The 23,233-nt window shown below is 33.5% G+C and overlaps 1 protein-coding gene across 7 annotated transcripts in view; it reads left to right on the top strand.

Annotated features, from left to right (window-relative positions):
* Positions 1-23,233, top strand: part of LOC114339424 (serine/threonine-protein phosphatase 2B catalytic subunit 2-like) — a 1,099,401-nt gene that overhangs the window by 870,250 nt on the left and 205,918 nt on the right. For all 7 annotated transcript variants that reach the window (XM_050647774.1, XM_050647800.1, XM_050647797.1 and 4 more), the window contains exon 9: positions 8,019-8,226. In XM_050647774.1, coding sequence (XP_050503731.1) covers positions 8,019-8,226 — 208 coding nt within the window. The remainder of the gene's footprint in view (positions 1-8,018; positions 8,227-23,233) is intronic.

Genomic DNA, 23,233 nt, shown 5'->3' with positions numbered 1-23,233 from the left:
TACGAAAGTTCATTATCTTTCCAGAAAAACGGAAGGTTTGACAACAATTTAATTACCATTATAATATCGGCCGTATTAGAATACCCTTACCCACCAAAATTTATAACAATCGTTTAAGCGGTTTCCGAGAAATTACCGTGTTTCCATACTTTCTCGCTACCCTGTATATACTTATACAAGGTATGTTTTACCATACATACAAATGGCTCTTCTTATGTATGTTATATATCACATATTACATAGTCCAAGAACCGAGGCTTTTCACCTCGCAATTTTTACAGAATGGATCGATTTGCTTGAAAATTTAAGAATAAGTAGTGGATAGTGCAAGGATCAAAATCTATATGATGCCGAAAGGCGCTTTTACCATGGAAGTGGTTGCCACCCCATCTCGGTAATGAAAATTTTTTATTATATTTTGGCCGCAAAAGTTGATAAAAACATTAATTTTAAGCAAAAAATGTTCTTTTTTTGATAAAATTAAGAGTTTTCAATTTATTAGTTATCGAAAGTTTTATGTCGAAAAAATCAATGTTTTTCGATATTATACTCATTTACGATTGACTCAATTTTTGCCGCAGAAAAAATTTTTTCAAACCAAGTTCTTGGGAACTAAATAACCTAAAATTTCACATTTAAACATTTTTTCGTATCTCTAATACCAATCTTTCTATTCTGAAGAAAATGGTATTTTTTACCAAACTACAAAAATTCGTTATTCGCTTTTCACTCCAGTTTTTTAAAAACTAATCATTCTAAGGGACTGTCCATTAATCACGTGAGGCTCGGAAGGGGGGAGGGGTCCATAAAAAATCACGAAACATCACAAGGGGGGAGGGGGTGTAGTAATATATCACGTGTATTTATTTTTGCGTCAAAGATGTACAAAATTCGAAAGCGGCATTGGTGTGACTCATAAAAAAATCCATTTTTCATTCATAATATAATACACCCCAAATTAATATTTTCTTTCCTTTCACCCAAATTTCTATAAATAGTTTTATTATATTGAATGTTAATGTTAGCCACATGGGATACTCTTCATGGTAATAATTATCCTAAAAAAATTTCTTCACAAAAATATACTGGGTCATTAACACTACAATCTAATAATATTGTGACTTATATAGGGTGCTAAAAAAGAGTGGTATATCAATTTTTTAAGGAACACCCTATATTTGATGACACTTTTGAAAATAAGCTGTACTTTTATAATAACAGGGCTTTTTGATTTATGTATCTCGATTTTTATAAAAATTTAAGGTTTCAGAAAAAAATAAATATATACGAATCTAAGAATCGGGGACAAATTTTTTCTTGGATCTTAACAACATAGAATATTTTTGACATATTTAAACACATACATACATAATCGATGTTCCTCTTATAGGTACCGGAAGGTTCGAGGGATTAAACATATAATATGTTTATTGTTAAAAAATGTACAGTTGGTCAAAATATTAGATTATTCTATTAACAAATTCAATATTTTAGCTCATGTATCAATACTTCATGTCTTGCCCATGCCATATACAACTTTGTCAGGCATGATCTCGATGCAATATTTATCTTTACAAATTCACCTGGCAGAAGCGGGTTCAATCTCGTCTAGAAGAGAATGGCGCCTTTAAGCCGGAAATTATCTGAACTCATACTTCCGCATGATTCCTATGTAACCCATTTGGATGAACAAGGGAGAACAAAAGATCATGACATTGAAAAAAAAAGGACTTTCAGAAGGCTGGTGAAGTTCGATTCCGGATCTGCCTTCCCAGCAGTGGTATAACGAGCATGTGTGAGAGAGCCAATATTTGCTTCAGGTGGTGCTTTCTGTGGAGATATACGGAGTTCTATACGTTCTATTCTTTCGGAACTCTTCGTTATACCTCCTTACCCGATTTTGCAGTCGTCCAGTGGCCAATATACTCCAAAGCCTCAAGAGCATGATGGCAAGACGGTTGCTCCATTTGTTCTGCGTTGGTCTCTGTAAATTACTCCAACGTATGAAAGTTTCAGCAAATTGATTTATGACCTGTATTGCCCTAGCCTGCAGAAGGATCATCAGATACTATTGGAGAGGACATGTCAGCGGTGTGAGAGACACTGTATTTCTGGACAAAGAAAAAAGCTAAGAACATGTGCTTTCTTGTCACAAGCAATGTAATCTAAACCTGTCTACCTTTAAACGTTATTATTGTAGTCTTTAATTTTTTATAATAAAATTAGATGATACTTATACATATACGTGTATTTAATAAATACCTATTAAAAAAATGTATTTTTTGTAGATACTAAAAAATACACGTGATATATAGGGTAGGGGAGGGGGTAATCTTAAACCTCACCACGTACCACCAAGGGGTGGGGGGGGGTTAAAAAATGCAAAAAAAAACATCACGTGATTAATGGACGGCCCCTAAGCCAGTCAAACTTCTGGAATCTATTAACCCGGGAGTAGTCGCGCTCACTTCTGTAGCGTGAATAGTCGCGTGTTAGATTCTATCTCAAAATACGAATTTAAATACGAATTTATAACAAATTTTTATTTTATAGTATTTTTAATTACTTGTTATGTTAGAAATATTATTTCTAACAATTATTAAAGCTAATTGGCTATCCTCAAAGCCATAAATTCCACAAAAAGAAGAAGAAGAAAAAAATAAAAAAAATAATAAAAAAAAATTCTACGCATTACTACACCCTTCCTCGAAGCACTTACGAATTTTTTTCAAAATTTCGTAACCTTCCTGTTACCTTCCTTGTATACTCTCCTCATGCTATACTCCCGAAGACGCGTCAGCGGTATAAATCGGGAGACCCAGATTTAGCCATACGGCTCACACTCCCTCTAAGGGGAAAATTGACTCATCCCAGATACCTACGGTATCAAAAGGATTGAGCTCTGGTGGGACTCTTTCCGTGTTTTCGAGCCCTAGGTGACTTGGTATGCAGGTGTATCTCCCAAAAATTTTCGTACACATCTGGCCGTTGCGAGTAGTACAGCTTTCTGCATGGTCTTGTAAAGATGTTCATTTAGACCCAGCCTTTTTATGCTTTCGAGGAGGTTCTTCGGAATGACTCCAGTAGTAGATATAACAATAGGTATCGTCTGGGTACTTTGCATTCTCCATTGCCTTCGTATTTGAATTTCTAGATCTCTGTACTTGGCGATCTTTTCAGTGAATTTACTACGTAGATTATTGTTGTTAGGTATCGCCACATCAATTAGTGTTGTTTGTCTTGTTAATTTATTAACTAGTACGAGATCTGGTCTATTATGAGCCACTGTTTGATCTGTGAGCACAGTGCGGTCCCAGTATAGCTTGTAGTTGCCATCCTCAAGCATACTCTCAGGGACGTATTGATAATACGGGAGATGGTCCGTTTGTAGAAGTCCCAGCTTGATAGCTATCTCTTGATGAAGGATTTTTCCCACTGCGTCATGCCGTTCCTTGTATTCAGTTGCAGCAAATGCCTGGCAGCCCCCTGTAAGATGTTGGATGGTTTCTTGGGCTTGACATCCATATCGGCATCTGTCGTTTTGAACCTGAGGGTCTTTGATGATATATTTCAGGTAGTTTCTGGTTGGTATAACCTGATCCTGAATGGCCAGTAATGAACCCTCCGTTTTAGGGAACATCTTTCCTGATGTCAACCAGTAGTTCGACGCTATATTGTCGACATAATCTTGGCTGACCTCATTGGGATGTCGCCCGTGCAAAGGTTTACCCATCCAGGCGCGCACTTTTTCGTCCTTAGTAAGGTGGTTTATGCGCAGTTCTGCTTCCCTCAGTTTGATCGGTGTTGTGTCATCTACTGCGCAGATAGCGCGATGTAGAGTAGATGTCTCAGCCTGCATCTGAAAATAAGTTCTTAAATTAGCAATTTGTTTATCTAATTGCTCACCTATATCCATAAGTCCTCTTCCTCCTAAGTACCGGGGTAATGTCGTTCGTTCTACTGCACTTTTAGGGTGGTGTTTTTGTGCCTTTGTGAGGTGTGTTCGTACTTTTCGCTGAAGATTTTCTATTTCCGTTTTTGTCCACTTAACAATACCAAATGAATAGCTAAGCGCGGAACAAGCGTAGGTGTTTAGTGCCTTAAACAAATTTTTACTGTTGAGCTGTGAACGAAGCAGCTGTTTTACCCTTCTTATAAACTCAGTAGTTATCTCAGTTTTCATTTGCTTATGGTCAATTTTCCGCGCCTGCTTTACTCCAAGATATTTGTACATATCGTTGTCGCCCATGGCCTCGATGTTCTGGCCATTTTGCATATCGAATCCACCGGGCTGTACCTTTCCTCTGACTATATTCAAAACACGGCACTTGTCTAGACCGAACTGCATACTAATATCATTAGAAAATGTTTCTACAGTTTTTAGCATCTCTTCTAGGTGTTCTCGAGTGGAAGCCATTAATTTCAAATCATCCATATACAACAGATGATTGAGCTTCGCTACCACAGTATTATTGCTCTTAATGCTAAAACCTGAGTCAGTGGAGTTTAATAGCTGGGAAAGGGGGTTCAAAGCTAAACAGAACCACAATGGACTCAACGAGTCTCCTTGAAATAGGCCCCGGTTGATTGCGATATTTTCGGTTTCGATATTGTTTTCACCAGGTATTTGGAGGTGAATTTTAGTCTTCCAATCTCTCATTATATGCCTTAAAAAGGTCATTATGTTATCATCTACTTTGTATATTTTCAATATATCTATTAGCCATTCATGCGGTACTGAATCAAAGGCCTTTTTATAGTCAATAAATGCAGTAAAAAGGTCCTTTTTTTTGTGAATGCCTGATTAGAAATGACTGAGTCGATGATAAGCTGTTCTTTGCAACCCATGGAACCCTTAGCGCATCCTTTCTGTTGAGGCTCTATGATATTGTTTAGAGCACAGTGTTGGTAGATACGCCGGGTTACACAGGATGTGACCAATTTATACAAAGTTGGAAGACAAGTAATTGGGCGGTACTTGGATGGATCTTGGGTGTTATTTTGATCCTTGGGTATTAAATAAGTAGTTCCCTGAGTTAGAAATGATGGTAATTCCTGCGGATTAGAAATAACATGATTAATTAATGTTGATAAGCACTCATGAATACTCCAAAACTCGGGAGACTATTATTATTATTATTATTATTATTATAAATATATTTAATGCTGTTCGAAAAGTATTATTCCGGTTTCATCAAATCTTAGAGAAATCGTAGAAGGAACTGCACTTAATAAATAAGTTATTTTATTAATGTAATTTGTTTTGATGCTGGTTTTTAAAAGAGTTTACTTATTTTAGAGAGTATCAGAATAATATCGAGAATGCTCTAAAATGAGGAGGCTCTTTTTTGTGAGGCAATAAGCCTTCTAGGAAGAAACTTGTCACAGTTAAAAACTAACCACAAAAGATATTAACACATGGCTGTTTAAAAAACAAGTACACATGACTGGAATATTAATTTTTCACTGTCAACCAAGATGTGTACCTAACAAAATAAATAATTTTTTCGAAGAACAAACATATAAAATAAATGTATTGTAATGAAATGTATAGTAATGTATAGTATTGTAATGAAATTGCTGCTATTCGCTATGTTAGTCCACTCAGGTCTTTATTTCATCCAGTAGTTCAATATAAATATATTGTTCTCCTCATAATCTCTTTGACATCGTACGCATATTAGTTTTTACCCAGCCAATCCGTTTCAGGCAAGAGTCCTAAATAGCTATGTCCCATTACAGGCTCCTTTTACCCTGACCCATTACAGGTTTTTCCTAGTTGTGGCTTCTTCGAATATTCTTTAAAATAATAAATCACCACGTAACACCCTCCCTATTTCTATCTGAAATGATTATTGTAAGAGAACTTGTAAATATACTTTTAGTCTAAGAGCTGGGAGCGGATTTTGTGCGTGATAAGTAATATGGAAAAACTATACGGGGATATGTTGAATTAGTTGTCTACATGACTTTATCCAACGGCCGGAAACCATAGTGGGGACGAAGGTAGTTATAAGGGGTCAAAGTCGCGGTTTTTATTATTTTTTTTTTGTGACGCTCATGATCGAGATAGTGCACCAAAATTTGGGAATATGTAGGTCATGACGTAGCTAAATAAAATATCTAGGGGCGGAACGCTGCGTGGCCGACAAAGGGGTGGGGGTAGGGGTAAATATAAAAAATATGAGGGGTTTTTTGCGATGTTCGTGATTGAGATAGTGAACCAAAATTTGGGAATAAGTAGACCATGACATAACTAAGTAAAATCCCCAGAGTTGGAAACCAGAGTGGGGGACGAGGGTAGTTATAAGGGGTCAAAGTCGCGGTTTTTATTATTTTTTTGTGACGCTCATGATCGAGATAGTGCACCAAAATTTGGGAGTAAGTAGGTCATGGCGTAATTAAGTAAAATCTTTAGGGGCGCAATGCTGCTTGGGGTACAAAGGGGTGGTAGACAGGGGTGAGTATAAAAATATAAGAGGTTTTTTTGCCGTTCGTGATCGAGATAGTGCACGGGAATAAGTAGATCATGACATTACTAAGTAAAATCTCCAGGTGCGGAACGCTGCGTGGGGGACAAATGTTGTGCTGCGTCACAAAAAATAATACAAACTGCGACTTTGACCCCTTAAAATTACCCTCATCCTCAATTCTGGTTTCCGCCCCTGGAGATTTTGCTTAGTTATGTCATGCTCTACTTACTGTTGGAATTCAACTTTATTATTTTGTTAAGTGTTAGAATACACATGTGGGGTCTTTCTTCATGGGTGAGCCAATTCTTAGAACCATTTAGGCCGATATACCCTCTTACGTAAAATTGCAAAAAGTATCGTGTTACAAGGGATGTAAATGCCAGAACTGTATGCTAGTTCTGCGTTCGATTTTTAGTCTGTTAAAATATCTCGTAGCAGAAACACATGTCTTAATTTTTTTGTATATAGTAATATTACGGTTCTTCGGTCAAAATAAAATAGTTAGTTTTTACCTTTTATTTGTACCTTTTATTATCTTTTATTTCTAATACTTACTCCCAAATTTTTGTTCACTATCTCGATCACGAACGTCACAAAATATCTCTTATAATTTTTATATTCACCACTGTCCCCACCCCTTTGTCGGCCGCGCAGCGTTCCGCCCCTGGAGATTTTACTTAGTTACGTCATGTCCTACTTATTACCAAATTTTGGTGCACTATCTCGATCATGAGCGTCACAAAAAAAATAATAAAAACTGCGACTTTGACCTCTTATAACTACCCTCGTCCCCCACGCTGGTTTCCGGCTCTGGGGATTATACTTAGTTATGTCATGGTCTACTGATTTCCAAATTTTGGTGTACTATCTCAATCACAAACGTCGCAAAAAACCCCTTATATTTTTTATATTCAACTCTACCTCCACCCCTTTGTCGGCCACGCAGCGTTCCGCCCCTAGAGATTTTACTTAGTTACGTCATGACCTACTTATTCCCAAATTTTGGTGCACTATCTCGATCATGAGTGTCTCAAAAAAATAATAAAAACCGCGACTTTGAACCCTTATAACTACCCTCGTCCCCCACGCTGGTTTCCGGCTCTGGGGATTATACTTAGTTATGTCATGGTCTACTTATTTCCAAATTTTGGTGTACTATCTCAATGACGAACGTCGCAAAAAACCCCTTATATTTTTTATATTCACCTCTACCTCTACCCCTTTGTCGGCCACGCAGCGTTCCGCCCCTAGAGATTTTACTTAGTTACGTCATGACTTACTTATTCCCAAATTTTGGTGCACTATCTCGATCATGAGTGTCACAAAAAAAAATAATAAAAACCGCGACTTTGACCCATTATAACTACGCTCGTCCCCCACTATGGTTTCCGGTCGTTGGGGAAAGTCATGTACACAACTAATTCAACATATTCCCGTATAGCTTTTCCATATTACTTATCACGCAAGAAATCCCCTTCTATCTCTCCGACTATTTATTTATACTGTTAAGTCGCCGTTAAATAACCTGAAAAAATGTTGTTACAGGCAGCCGTACTGAAATACGAAAACAACGTGATGAACATCCGCCAGTTCAATTTCTCGCCACATCCGTATTGGCTGCCCAATTTTATGGACGTCTTCACGTGGTCTCTTCCCTTCGTCGGCGAGAAAGTCACGGAGATGCTAGTCAACGTGCTCAATATCTGCTCGGATGATGAGCTCGTTTCGGATGGAGACGACGCTCTGGAGGAAGGTATGTATCTTTTGCTGATCTTTGTTCGGGATATATTTTTTTCTTTTATTTTTGTTAAATTTTGTTATGTTTTCATTTTCTATAAACAGTGAGATCGGTTGTGCAAAATATTTTGTGAAAGTACAAAGACGAAATTTGGTTAGTGTCATATCTTTTCTTTATCACTCATTGCCAAATTTAGCAAGTGTTTTTTTATATCTATAGATTATTGCTTTGAAAAACTGTTTAAATGTTTAGAATGGAAGTTTTATATCATTTCTTTCTATTTTTGCCATATTTTTTTCTATTCGAAATCAAACTAATAACTGTATTGGCCAGAAATTTGCTCAATACAAGTTAGTAATGTAGTACCTAATCATGCAGCCTATTCTATCCCATTGTTGAGTAAGTCTAAACTTACTGTTTCTATACTCGTATACCGATCTTAGGGTTAGGGTTAGGCCCAATAGGAGTGGGCTCTTCCACCCAACCTAAGACGTTGATTGTGTCTAATGCCTATATTGTTGGTATAGGTTATGGTTGTCCCTTCACACCAGCCTTTGTAAAAAAGTTTATTATGGCCTTAGGTGATACTTCTACGAAGAAACAGGGCTTTAGTTAATAATGCTTAAATGTGCTGAGCATTATCCTATCTAAACCTGAGCAGTTGCACAGAACATATTTCACCGTCTCGTCAACAGCTTGACAGAATCTGTTTGCACTGTTTGTCAGTCCTAGTTTGCTCATGCGGCAGAGTCCTCTTAGCGACCGGTGATGATTCGCAGATCATTCCTATTCATATCTAGTAGATTTTTGGATCTCCTTTTCGAAGGTTCATGTATAAAAGCCTTCGAATGTTTGACACCTATTTGTTCGTAAGAGTGGTTACGTTTCCTCCCTTTCACCTATTCCTTTATTGTTCTTCTGGTTCTACTTCTTGATATACCAACGAAAGGTTCCGGATTTGCGAATATTCCTTTTGCTCCTCTCAAGGCAAGTAGATACGATTTTCCGATCCCTTCAGTACCAGTATATTCAGGTACCCAGACTAAACTTTCTATGTTACTTTTTTCGATGCGAATCAGATTCTGAAGATATGTAGTTCCAAATTAACTTGGTGCCAACTCGAATCGATTCAAGTGCCTTTAGTGCCGCCTTGCTATCAGATATAAATTTTATAAATCCATCTCTGCAGTTACTCTACATTAGTTCCTGCAAGCACAGCTCCATGTGCAGTACACTGCCAGTTGATTATGGTATCGTACTTGTCTGATCATTCGTTCATCTTCTTGTGGGTAATTCATTTCATGAGCGAAGTAGATAGCTGTGTGTACCCTGATTGTCTTGAGAACTTCACATATAACATAGATAGGAGGCTTACTTGTGTCTCCAGTTTATAGGTTCCGTTATGATTCTGCTTGTATAAGATGTAATGGGAGCGGTTTACTTGCTGCCTATTTTATGTTCAATTGTATTAGCCAACACATAAGTCTGATGAGGTATGTGTATTCCTTAAGCGGAACCTTACACCCTAGTAGATATATTGCAAGATTATGCCCTTAGTGGAAAATAGACGGTTCAAGGAGAAAATGATATGTGTATCGTCTATCGTCCAAATCACGATTTGAATTTGTAGTCTTATGAAAGATATTACATGTGGAAGAAGGCCATGTTTGGTGCTGATGGCAATTGCTACACTAAATGAAGCGAAAATCATGGAATTATTGGACACAAAAGCTGCAAAAAATCACGGTTTGACCATGGAGCTGCGATTTTTGATCTGGCATTAGACCAGTTGGTGACACTCTATCGATAGCGCGTTACTGTAGTTGTCCAATGGAACGGTTCCTCTTGGATTTCTCGACGCAGCTATTCGCATGATACTATTTTTTGAGTTTATTTTGAAACTTTACGCGTAAATGGGTGATACATTGAAAACGGAATACTAGATTTAAAACTAATTCCGCATGTACTCAACTGACAACGAATTGATAAAAACAAACATTTAAAGCAGTGCTTTGCACAAAATGTTTTAGGTAAACGAAGACAAGGAATGATAACACTGAAACAAGATAAAGAAGCGAACTCTTGTTGCACTACAATGTTGTCAATACTTCGAAGTATCTACAGAAAGGTATCATGATTGATACGTCCTCTCTAAAACGTCTGTATTTTTATACAAAAGTTAAATAGATTTCACTATATAAATATTTTGCACTAACCGTTCTCACTAAATTATCCTTAATTTTTTTTCCGTTATTATCCTACGATTTTAATGTTAGCTGAATAATTTTTAAACCGAAGCGAAGCGATATCAAAACAGTAGCACAGTTTTTGTCTTCTAACAGAATAGAAGGATTTTAAATCTTTTTTCTCTGAGTAATATATTTATGAACTTATATCCTTATCACCAAAAAGCATTATTAAAACTTTGATTCATTCATTCAAATATTATAATAAAATTAATTATTGCTGAAAGGTTTGACTAAGAACCAGAAAAATATAGACTAGAAGATATAAATGAATATTATTTATAACAAACCACTCATTAAAACTCTACAAACTAACTAAAATTATTTAAGCGTTTCAGTAGGTACTCAGTTTTTGCCAAAACCTTGGGGATAAGATTGTATTTAATTTCTATTTATTTCTGGTCACTATTCTTCCTAGTTTTGATTAATAAGTAGGAGTCAATAATAATTATTCTGTATTGAATTTCTGTACTTATAATGTCTGATGCATCGTTTAAATTTTTTCTACGACGACACTCTGCTTCTGCACCTAACACTGTACTATTCTCTATGAGACAGGTGTTTTATTTTGACGTTTATATGGGACTTCGGATTTCATACCATAGCACTAGTCCATTATTTCACGGTTTTTGCTTTAAACTTTAAAGAACCGCTTGGATTGACATGAAATTTGGCATACGCATAGCGTATATGCCAAAGAAAAAAAGTGATATTGTGCCGATGTGTGCTTTTGCCCTGGGGTGACTGGGTGAAAAAATATAAGTCTAAAAAAGTCCGGAAATGGATAAACTGACTGATTTTAAGTAACTTTTGTTCTATAGAGCTTTTTCGCCAAGTCAACACTTTTCGAGTTATTTGCGAGTGAATATTTTAATTTTTCAACAAAATAACTACATTTTTAGACGGTTTTTCGCAAATAACTCAAAAAGTAAGTATTTTGTCGAAAAAACATTCTCAGCAAAAATATAGCCTGTAAAAAAGTAAAAAAAAATGGTGTACGCGTTAGGTCTCTGGACCTCGTAAAACCAGAGTTATAGCCAATGAAAAATAGATTCATATTCACCAAATTTCAAATAGAATACTTCGAAGTGAAATATCCAAAAAACTAAGCACTTTTTGGGGAAAACCCATTATAACTTTTTTAAAGTGTTTAATAAAAGTTTTATTTCTATTTTTATAAAAAGTTTCTAGCATTCAATTTAAGCAAGTTACGCTCAAAATAAAATTGGTCGCTTTTGTTTTGGCAAAAAAAATCGGGAAGACCACCCTCTAATTAGCAACTTCAATGAAATTAATCGTTACCGCTCCACAAATTATTTTACTTATGTTGTGTTTATATGATCTATAAGTTTCATCGATTCAAAATGCTTATTTTGGAAAAAATTTGGTTTTAAAGTAAAATTTTTAAAAATTTTAATTTTGAAAAATATGTTTTTTTCAAAATAACTTAAAAATTGTTAGAGATACCAAAAATCTCGAAAAATAAAAAAACTGAGCATTGCTTTTCTGAATATCATGTATTTTTTTGTTTTTCTGTTAGACAAAAATTGATTGAGATTTGGTGTTTCTAAATTTGCATACATTCGTGATGAGTGACTCGTTCAACCCCTTTTAACTACAGCCCTTTCAAAAATAAGGACTTTGAACCGATGAAACTTACAGATCATATAAACAATACATACACGGGTCAAGAAACTTGTGAAGTCGTAACGATTAAGTTCATTTGAGATACTAATTAGGGGGTGATTTTCCCGATTCTTTTAACAAAAAAAAGGAACTAACTTTATTTTGAGCGTAACTTGTTTACTTTTGATGCTAGAAATTTTTTTTATAAAACAAAAATGAAGCATTTTTAAACACTTTAGATAAGTTGTAATGAGTTTTCCCCGAAATGTGCTTCATTTTTGGTTATTTCATGTTAAAGTATTCCATTTGGAATTTGACGAATATGAACCTATTTTTAATTAGCTATAACTCTGCTTCTACTAGGTATAAAAACGTGATATATACACCATTTTTTTAAATTTTTTACAGGCTATATTTTTTCTATGAATGTTTTTTCGACAAAATACGTACTATTTGAGTTATTTGCAAAAAACCGTCTAAAGGTGTGGTTATTTTGTTGAAAAAATGAACATATTCACTGGCAAATAACTCGAAAAGTATTGATTTAGTGAAAAAACTCTATAGGACAAAAGTTACTTAGAATTAGTCAGTTTATCAATTTCAGGACTTACTTTGGACGAATACTTTTTCACCCCCAAGAGGGGGTGAAAAGCACCCCCGGGGCAAAAGCACATATCGACACAATATCACTTTTTTCTTTGACTTGTTAGCTATGTGTATGCCAAATTTCATGTCAATCCAAGCGGTTCTGTAAAATTTAGAGGTTTTGCAATATTTTACTGTTAAAGAACGGACTACATAGGTTCACAGTCAATGTAATTTTCATATCAAAACGTACTAGTTCGTATATACTAGAAAAGCATTCCTTGTAGTTTGATTGAAATGTGATTAATCTCATGAGACAGAAGAACAGTAAAATTTATTTTTATAGTCAAAGAGAAGATAAGCGAAGGGATTTCCGTCGTAAGTTTAGTGACAAAGTAATACCGATCGAGGTTAACATTTTTGATATTATCTAATTAAAAAGCAATTTTATGGCCAGGAATGGAAACAATCTATTGTTGCCTCTTTGGTGATTTGACACAACAGCACAATGTTATTAATTCTATAAAAATATTGTAGACATGAAAATACCTGTACATAACCCAAATAATAGTGCAAGAAATGAAATTGACGATCTCCTCACGAACAGGAGGTGAACAATAGAGTATCTACCAGCTTTAAAATAAACATTGGACTGAAGCTGAGTGATTCTTTGAAACCGTTACTCTAATCTCGTATTAGAAAAGTCCTTTAGAACAGCCGAAAACAAAACAGATCTAACTTCTCATGGTCCCAAACTGCTGTTAGCATAAGCAGATGAAGTGGATCTGATGAGAAACTCTATATTATCCGTAAAAGACAAAGGTCAAGAAGTTAACAGAAAAAATTGAACATAAAGTCAATGAACGGAAAACCAAATACATTACGGAGAGATAACAAATTTTCAGATATTCAAAAAAATTAACTTTCCAGTTGACTACAGATTGACAGAAGACAGAGCCAATTGGTAAAATGTTGTACAGTCAGCCACGACTCAACCATGGTTGTAGCAATACACAATGATGATGAAATTGTGGTCCCTTTGACCTATTTAACTCAGTGGCACAAAAAATACAAATTATTATGATTATTGTCAATCTTTTTAGAGGTGATGGCGCATATCCTATTTTAACAGCGGAATGAAAATACAAATTTTGATTATTCTTAACCTTCTTATATGGCACATACAGAAAAAGAAGATATTATACCATATTGTGATGTAAATTTGGACTGTGATGCTAAATCATTTTTGTTTTTTATTTGCTCTTGTTGCTTTTTCCAGTCGTTGTTGTAATTTTATTAGATTGCCCAGTAATTCGCTTCCGTAATTTTTAGAGAATATGTCACAGTTTCTTTCTATTAATTGTAGACAAGCAATTTTCCACATATATATGACATCATTATTATGCCATTAGTTCCTGATTGAAGTCTACAATTATGTAGTAGAAACACTTTTACTGGGACAATAATTTCGATAAAAATTGGCTATTGGCTGTCAGTATAAACCTCTCTTCTTTTCTTCTATTTTATAAATTAAACAATATGTCTTTGTTTTTTATCTTTACATTAGTATATCCTTTTATTGTATCTGTTTGCCATTATTAACCCCATTTAGGCTAACAACACGTGATCATTTCAATATTGAATATCATTTATACTTATATTAAGCTAGAATCGATATTAGGTAACCTGAAAATGCATATTAAAAATACCAAATATATAAAACTTCATGGATATGATTGATTTTTCCGTATACATATTTACGGAATATCGTTTACCTTATAATGGTAGAAAGCTGTATCATATCGGTAGCTGTAACAAATTTGTACGTAAACTACGCTGGTAGAATAAATTCATAAAATTATAGTTACTGGTGTTTGTTGTTTGTTTCAATATGACTGCGGACACTGAATCGATCCGACAATTTTACAATTTTTATTTATTAGCCATTGTTTCGTATTACAATATTTTCCATCTAGTATCCGTACCTGCAGGACAATGTAGGTAAAAAGCAAGAATCATATTATCATGCCCGCATCGTTTCGGCATGTAGCGTTTCGTTTCCGAAAAATATTGATTTTAATGGTTTTAAATATGAACAATTTATACTGTCCGGAGCATAATATAATATCAGACAACTCTTTGTAAAATCAGGTTTTTCGGAGACTACGCTACGTGCCGGAACGGTGCGGGCATGATAACAGGGAGTTTTTGTAACTACCTAACGTAACGTATCTCCTTATACGTAAAGCACTAACGTACCGTAAGAATGATGAACGTTAATAGGTAGTTTTTGTAACTGCCTAACGTAACGTAAAGTCATTTTTAAATTCCGTTGACATTAAAAAAATAAAACAATGTTTACACAATATAGATACAACTAATATATAAATATAAAAAATGGTAAAGGTGAATGATAAAATTGTATGGTTTTAATTGCTTCTCTTTCCTATTGCAGAATTCCAGTATAATAATGTAAATAGTTTGTTCATATTTATTTGAAATTTTTACTGAAATTAGGTCATTTGTTTATCTAGTCATTGTGGTGATCACTGTATTTCTTAAATACAAGATTTGTTTGTTTTGCTTTATTAATAGACAACTTAAAAAAACCATCAAATTTTAAATTATGAAGTTCCAATAACACAAAGAATAATTTTACTCAAATAGACTTAATGAATATAACCTTAATAGCCCAGTAAATGAACGGGAAATTCGGCGATACCGTGTAATTTTCAGGGGCAACTCCGAATTGCATGAAAATTTGGATTTAGGTTCTACTTACCCTCCACTTCAAAGTTGAAATTGTGCCGTTGGTTGCTTTTACTTGGGGGGTGACAGTCACCCCTTCTGGGGGGGGGGGGGTGAAAAAACATACATTCAAAATAAGACCGGAAATGGATAAATTGACTGATTTTAAGCAACTTTTGTTCTATTGAGTTTTTTACGTAAGTCAATACTTTTCGAGTTATTTGCCATTGAAAATGTTGATTTTTCGACAAAAAAACTACGTTTTCAGACGGTTTTTCGCAAATAACTCAAATAGTAAATATTTTATCGAAAAATATATCCTTAGCAAAAGTGTAGCTTATAAAAAACCCAAAAAATGGTGTATCAGTAAAGTCTATCAATCAAATAAAAACAAAGTTGTAGCTCATGAAAAATAAGTTCTTATTCATCTAATTCCAAATCGAATCAAGGTGAAATCATCGAAAAATTACGCACTTTTCAGGAAAAACCCCTTTAAACTTTTTTAAAGTGTTTATAAAAAGCTTTGTTTTAATTGTTAACAAAAGTTTTAGCATTAAAAATAAGCGAGTTACACTCAAAATAAAGTTGGCCCTCTTTATTTTTTGTAAAAAATCATGAAAATTTAGCCGTGTTTAGCTCCCCAAATGAAATTAATCGCTACCGCTTTACAAACAATTTATTTACCTATCTATTTATTATATGATCTGTCAGTCTCATTGGTTTAAAGTGTTTATTTTTGAAAGGGTTATAATTGAGAAAGCTTGAATGGGTCACTTATCACGAGTGTATGCAAATTTTGAACAGCCATATCTTAACCAATTTTTGTCTTACGGAGAAACAAAATGAAACTAGAATATTTATAATAGCAAAACCTACATATTTTTACTCTTTAAGATTTTTCTTATCACTAATACTTTTTAAGTTATTTTGAAAAAATGAAATTTTTCAAAAATTTTTAGAAAATTTTGTTTTACTATAAAACCAAATGTTTTCAAAAATAAGCACTTCAAACCAATCAAACTTACAGATCATATAAACAATACACATAGAGTTAAAATAGATGGTAAAGCCAAACGATTAATTTCATTTAGGGTGCTAAACAGAGGGAGGTTCTCACGATTTTTTTACCAAAAAAAAGGGACAAACTGTTTTTTTTTTTTCAGTGTAACTCGTTAATTTTTGATGGTGTGAACTTTTGTAAAAAAACAAATAATAAGCTTTCTTTCGATACTTTAAAAATATTAATAAGGTTTTCCCGAAAACCGCTTCTTTCTTCGGTGATTTCGCGTTGAATTATTCGATTTGGAATTAGACGAATAAGAACGTATTTTTCATGAGCTACAACTTTACTTCTACCCAATTTGTAGACTTTACTGGTACACCATTTTTTTCGTTTTTTTATAGGCTACACTTTTGCTAACATTACTTTTTTTCAATAAAATATTTACTTTTTGAGTTATTTGACAAAAACGGTCTGAAAACGTAGTTTTTTTGTCGAAAAATCAACATTTTAAATCGCGAATAACTCGAAAAGTATTAACTTCCGTAAAAAACTTTATAGAACAAAAGGTGCTTAAAATAAGTCAGTTTATCCATTTCCGACCTTATTTTAAACACGCGTGTTTCACCCCCCGAGAAGGGGTAAATGTCACCCCCCAAGTAAAAGCAACCAACGGCACAAATTCAACTTTGAAGTGGAGGGTAAGTAGAACCTAAATCCAAATTTTCATGCAATTCGGAGTTGCCCCTGGAAATTAAACTCCAAAACGGTCATTTATTGGGCTATAAATGTTTATACACTACACGGGCAATCCTCTGATACTCTAATGAAATGTTGATTTGGTAGGTAATCGCCGTAATCGGGTAAGATCCGCTTGTGCATTCGGTAACTTTCGTCTCGATAGGGATGCGTCTGAACGTACGTATCAGAGCGTTACTTTAGGTAATACGTATCGAGATACGGGAGTTCAACCATTAATGCGCAAGCGTATATGTCAAAAAGATGCGTTCTGTGCACAAAAACTCCCTAATATGATTCTTGCTTAAGTCCTAAGCGGGCACCGTCTTTTGCACGGTCTCCAGTAGACTGTTTGTGGCATTTATATGTTTATACACGTAACTGCCATGTAGTTTAGGGTACGGTACAGCAATCATTTACCTTGTATGTTGCTGCTCTTTTGGTTCCCTGGCAGTGGTATGCTTGGTTTAGTCTTATTTTTTCACCACACTGTATCTTCCTTTATATCCACATTTTATCTATCCACTACTTTGTAACATCAGCTTATTTTATTTTCGACCTGTTACTATTTCTGCTACGTAATCCTGATATTTTAATATTGAATTTTTCCCGTTACATTTTCGTTATCTCTTACTTTCTATGGTGGAAGGTTCCGCTTATCATTATTCTAAAGCTATTTTCTTTTTGCATCTTCTTTTTTTTCAGTCACACTATGTTAGCAAATTGGAAATCCCGCTTTTTTACGTTTGGATCTCCACGTCAGAAGCCTTTTTAAAAAAAACTCTTATGCGTGCAATCGTGGATTCATTTTGCATCACTTGGTATTTTACCAATAAAAGAAATTAACATAGATGTGTATTTCTTAAATTCTTAATTTTCTTTTGTCTCTAGTCAAAGTTTTTGAAGAAATACACGGTGTTTTCTTTAGAGGTATAGAAATGTAAGTTAGCAACATTTTTGAACTGATGGCCATTTTGACAGCTGTCAAGTGATTTATGTTTAGTTTGGTTTGACATTTCAATATGAATAGACACCACCTGGACAATGCTTCCAAATGTATTTTGAAAAACATGGTTCTGCTCTAAATATGTATCAGATCAAATGTGAGTATACATCAAAATCGTATTGTACTCTTATCTTTTGTGAACATTTTGTTTTTTGAATGTCCCTGATATCTTCAGAAACAAAAAAAAATAGACGGTTTTGTAATTTAACATGTGTTTTAACCGAAACAAAAGTTTGAGACATCTTGTAGGGAGAAAAAGGCACAAAAGTGAGAATACCTCGATATTATGTTGTAGTCTCATATTTTGTGAATATTTTATTTTTTTAATTTCTCTAATATCTTTAATAACAAAGAAGCTAGATGGTATTACTCTTTAATATGTGTTTTAATTCACGACATGCATCACATCACACATGCGAAACATAGAAACACATATTAAAGAGTAATACCATCTACTTTCTTGGTTATTAAAGATATTAGAGAAATTAAAAAAAAATATTCACAAAATACGAGACTACAACATAATATCGAGGTATACTCACCTTTGTGCCTTTTTCTCCCTACAAGGTGTCTCAAACTTTTGTTTCGATTAAAACACATATTAAATTAAAAAAGAGTCTATTTTTTATGTTTCTAAAGATATCAGGGACATTCAAACAACAACATGTCCACAAAGCATAAGACTACAATACGATTCTGATGTATACTCACATTTATACCTCGTTTTCCCTACAGGGTGTCTGAAACTTAACATAAGAAAAACATTTCTTTTCTTCCACCCGGTATAAGTACAAAAAATAAGTTTGAGTAAACGTTTTCACAATTGTGTAAATACTAAAGAAAAATCTAAAAAAAAAATAGCGGAATCCGTCTGTTCGCGAAAAAATCAACTATGAAAATCAGCATAATTTTCTATATCCCTAACTTTTGACGAGCAGTTTATTTTAATTCCAATTTCAAAAGTTTATCTTTAGTCCAGAGAAATAAGATTTTTCTCGTGACACATCCCCCTCCAGGCCGAAACCAAATTTTTTTAGTAGTATGAACATCTATATTATTAACCTATATGTTTCCTGCAGCCGATTTTGATGATATACATAGTTATAAACAAATGAAGATCAAAAAACGGTAATGTATCGCTTTTTTCGTCTATTACCAAAAAGTTAAGCATTTTAAACAAATTTGAGAGTAAGAATCTTATAAATCGTATAAAAAACTTCAATATGGCGTTCGCTGAATATGTCCATCCTTATTGGTTGCTTAGAAAATTGCAAAATAAATCATAAATTTTGAGTTTTTATAAATATTTATAACTTAGGTAAAAATTAACTTAGAATCTTCTTATTACATGGAATGCCGAGACTTCTTGTACTTAAATTATATTTTAAATTTCAAAGCAATTGGTCAAATAGTTTAAAAGTTATTTCATTTGTTTATTCCAAATTCATTTTTTTTGCAACACTATAAGTCAGAAAATTATGAGGTTATAATAATACTTCTGACAGTTTATGAAAGATGAACATTTATACTATTACCTTAATTAAAAATAAATGACAAAGAATAATTTTAAGCAGTGTAAAATTATTTTGCAAAAACATGTCGATTTTTTGCTTACTTAAAAACAATTAGAATAACTTTTTAACCGTTACCCGTAGAAAAATTATTCTTTCATATTTAGAAAGACTGAATTTTTATACACATTTAGAAAGAAAAACAACTGCCCTACGTCAATTAGGGACAAAGTTAGCCCCCCCATTTTTAATTCACATGTTTTTGCAAAATTATTTTGCAATATTTATAATTATTTTCTGTAATTTTTTTTTAAATTTAATTAATACTGTAAATTTTCTTCTTTCATAAACTATCCAAAATATTACTGCAACTTCATCATTTTCTGACTTCAGTGTTGCAAAAAAAATTAATTTTGGATAAACAAATTAAATAACTTTTAAACCATTTGACCAATTGCTTTGAAATTTAGGGTATGATTTAAGCACCATAAGTTTCAGCATTCCGTGTAATAAAAAGGTTCTAAGTTAATTTTTACATAAGTTATGAATATTTATAAAAACTCAAAATTTACGATTTATTTTGCAATTTTCTAAGCAACCAATAAGAATAGACATATTCAGTGAACGCCATATTGAAGTTTTTTATACGGTTTATGAGTTTATTACTCTCAAATTTGTTTAAAATGCCCAATTTTTTAGTAATAAGCGAAAAAAGCGAAAATTTACCGTTTTTTGATCTTCATTTGTTTATAACTATGTATATCATGAAAATCGGCTGCAGGAAACATATAAGTTATTATTATAGATGACCATACTACTCGAAAAATTTGGTTTCGGCCTGGAGGGGGTTGTGTCACCAACATGATATTTTTTTCCCTTATTTCTCTGAACTACTTTCGAATAAAGTCAAATGTTATGTCAATTTTAAAACCTCATCTTTGTTTTATTATATTCCATTTCAAAATTTGTTATATTCCATTTCATAACTTTGTTATATTCCATTTCAAAATTTTAGACCTCTAAAAAAACACTCGTTATAAGCGAAATGTTAATTTCTTTTGGGCGTATTTAAACGAACTACCTCATACAACAAACAGCATACACCCGTTGTGCTCCCAATAAAACAAATATTTGCTTTTACATTTAGTTTGCAAATGTTGATTAGCTATCGGACAAACAAAACAATCTTAGGTATCGTTTGTTTAGTACTTTATGGCATCTCCGGCGGTTCTGTTTTAATTACGGCGCGGCGTGTACAGCTCTATAAGCGTGCTTTTGATGTTTAATCAAAATGTAAATAACTTACGAGAGACAAAAAAATCAATATTATTCAAGAATGTAATATCTTTACAATTATCACTACGCGTCAGAGAAAACGGGCACCCCAAAAAATGGGTCATATTTGATGTCTCGTATCTCCTAAACCTGTTGTCCGATTTAAGTAATTTTTTAAATATGTTATAGCCTTATTCTTTATCAATATTGGTGTAATAATATTGTTGCTAATCAGGTAAATTTTCATTGTATATCGGTTGTACGAATCAAACTGTGTTTTTTTCTAAAGTTCGCAACACTCTGTGGAATATTTTAGCATTTTTGTAAATTTCTGAAATTAAAAACCAACTATAGCCTCAGGTTTTCTTAACATTCTGTTTTTTGATTAATTAGCTTTCGTTGGATAATATAAAAGTTAGGTACCTTAACAACTAGCCATGTTCTTCATCAGTACAGGGTGTTTCTAAATAAGTGCGACAAACTTTGAGGGGTAATTCTGCATGAAAAAATAATCACCGTTTGCTCTATAAACATATATGTCCGCAAATGCTTGGTTTCCGATATACGGGATGTTAATTTTTTTCTTAAAAACTGACGATTTATTTATTGCCATAAAACCGGTTAAGATATGCAAACGCATATGGATAAATGAAAATAAATGAAATTTGGTAGAATTTAAGAGACAGTTATGGCGCATTTTTTGACATGCAATTAAAAATTTTATGTTCACCATTGACGCGCATACGGGTAATATGACCGATCATATTACCCGTATGCACGCCAATGGTGAATATAAAATTCTTAATGGTCTGTTAAAAAATGTGCAATAAATACGTCTTAAAACCCACCAAATTTTATTTGCATATCTCAACCGGTTTTAAAGCAATAAATAAATCGTCAGTTTGTAAGAAAAAATTTAACATCCCGTATCTCGGAAATGAAGCATTTGCGGATAACCCATTATAAAGCAAACTGTCATTATTTTTTAACGCAGAATTACCCCTTAAAGTTTGTCGTACTTATTTAGAAACAACTTGTACTGATGAAGAACATGGCTAGTTGTTAAAGTACCTAACTTTTAATTAATCAAAAAACAGAATGTTAAGAAAACCTGAGGCTATAGTTGGGTTTTAATTTCAGTATTTTACAAATGCTAGAATATTCCACAGGGTGTTGCGAACTTTGATTCGTACAACCGGTATACAATGAAAATTTACCTGCTTAGCAACAATATTATTACAGCGATATTGTTAAAGAATAGGGCTATAACATTTGAAAAAAAAATTATATCGGACAATAAGTTTAGGATATACGAGCCATCAAATATGACCCATTTTTTGGAGTTCCCGTTTTCTCTGACGCTCAGTGTGTAAAGACCACAAAAAGGTCTTAACCTAAAAAAATCAAAATAATATTTGTTTATTCGAGTGGTCTCTAATTGATGAGAAGCAACTTGGCCAAAAATGGCCGTTTTCAAAAATTCGCATTTCTTCTGGTATCAAACCATTTTGACAATTCCTCGTAAAAAACATACTCTGACATCGGGTCTAGGACGTTTCATCGCCGCCAGTTCATCGCCGCCCTGTCGATGCCGCCAATTCATCGCCGGCCGATTCATCGCCAGTCGGTTAATCGCTAACTGATTTATTTCCGAATTTCCGACCAATTTTCGACAATTACATTTATTATTTATTTTTAATATTAATTAGGAATTCTAGGAAATGATCTAACCTAATTTAACTTAACGCTACATAAATTTGAACATACATATATATTTCTATAATTGCCATTTAACACTATAGTCTGGGCTGATTACCGGAGAATAGGCCATTTTTGGGAAAAGTTATTTACCAGCAATTTTATTGCTGGAATCGAATTATAAGATCCTATATATTAATAATATAGGTATGCAAAGTCCTCAGATAGTGTGCTACTTTTTTTATAAACAAAATGGCGCACGAAAATCGTGTTTTTTTCAATTATTGCTCTATAACTCCGAAGATTTTAACTTTACAACAAAAATACTCAAATAAAAATTCACCGTGATTAAATTCTGCATAGAGACGCGTTTTTCCCGATCTGCTCCGACGAAAATTTTCCTCGGAAAATGCGGGTTTTCCCAACAAAATCTTCAATTTTCAAATAAAGTTTTAGATAAGTAATTATCTACCAATAATTAAATAATTTGGTGACTTAGAAGCCTTTTTGGTTTAGATTATAGTTACAGAAGCTGATGAAAATTAAACGAATATTTTAGCAACAATTCAATTGTTAATTAATAATTTAC

The sequence above is a fragment of the Diabrotica virgifera genome, chromosome 1 (genome assembly GCF_917563875.1).
Source record: "Diabrotica virgifera virgifera chromosome 1, PGI_DIABVI_V3a".
Taxonomy (NCBI): domain Eukaryota; kingdom Metazoa; phylum Arthropoda; class Insecta; order Coleoptera; family Chrysomelidae; genus Diabrotica; species Diabrotica virgifera.
Note: the sequence above shows the minus strand (reverse complement) of the source record. Positions and strands in the feature narration are given on the sequence as shown.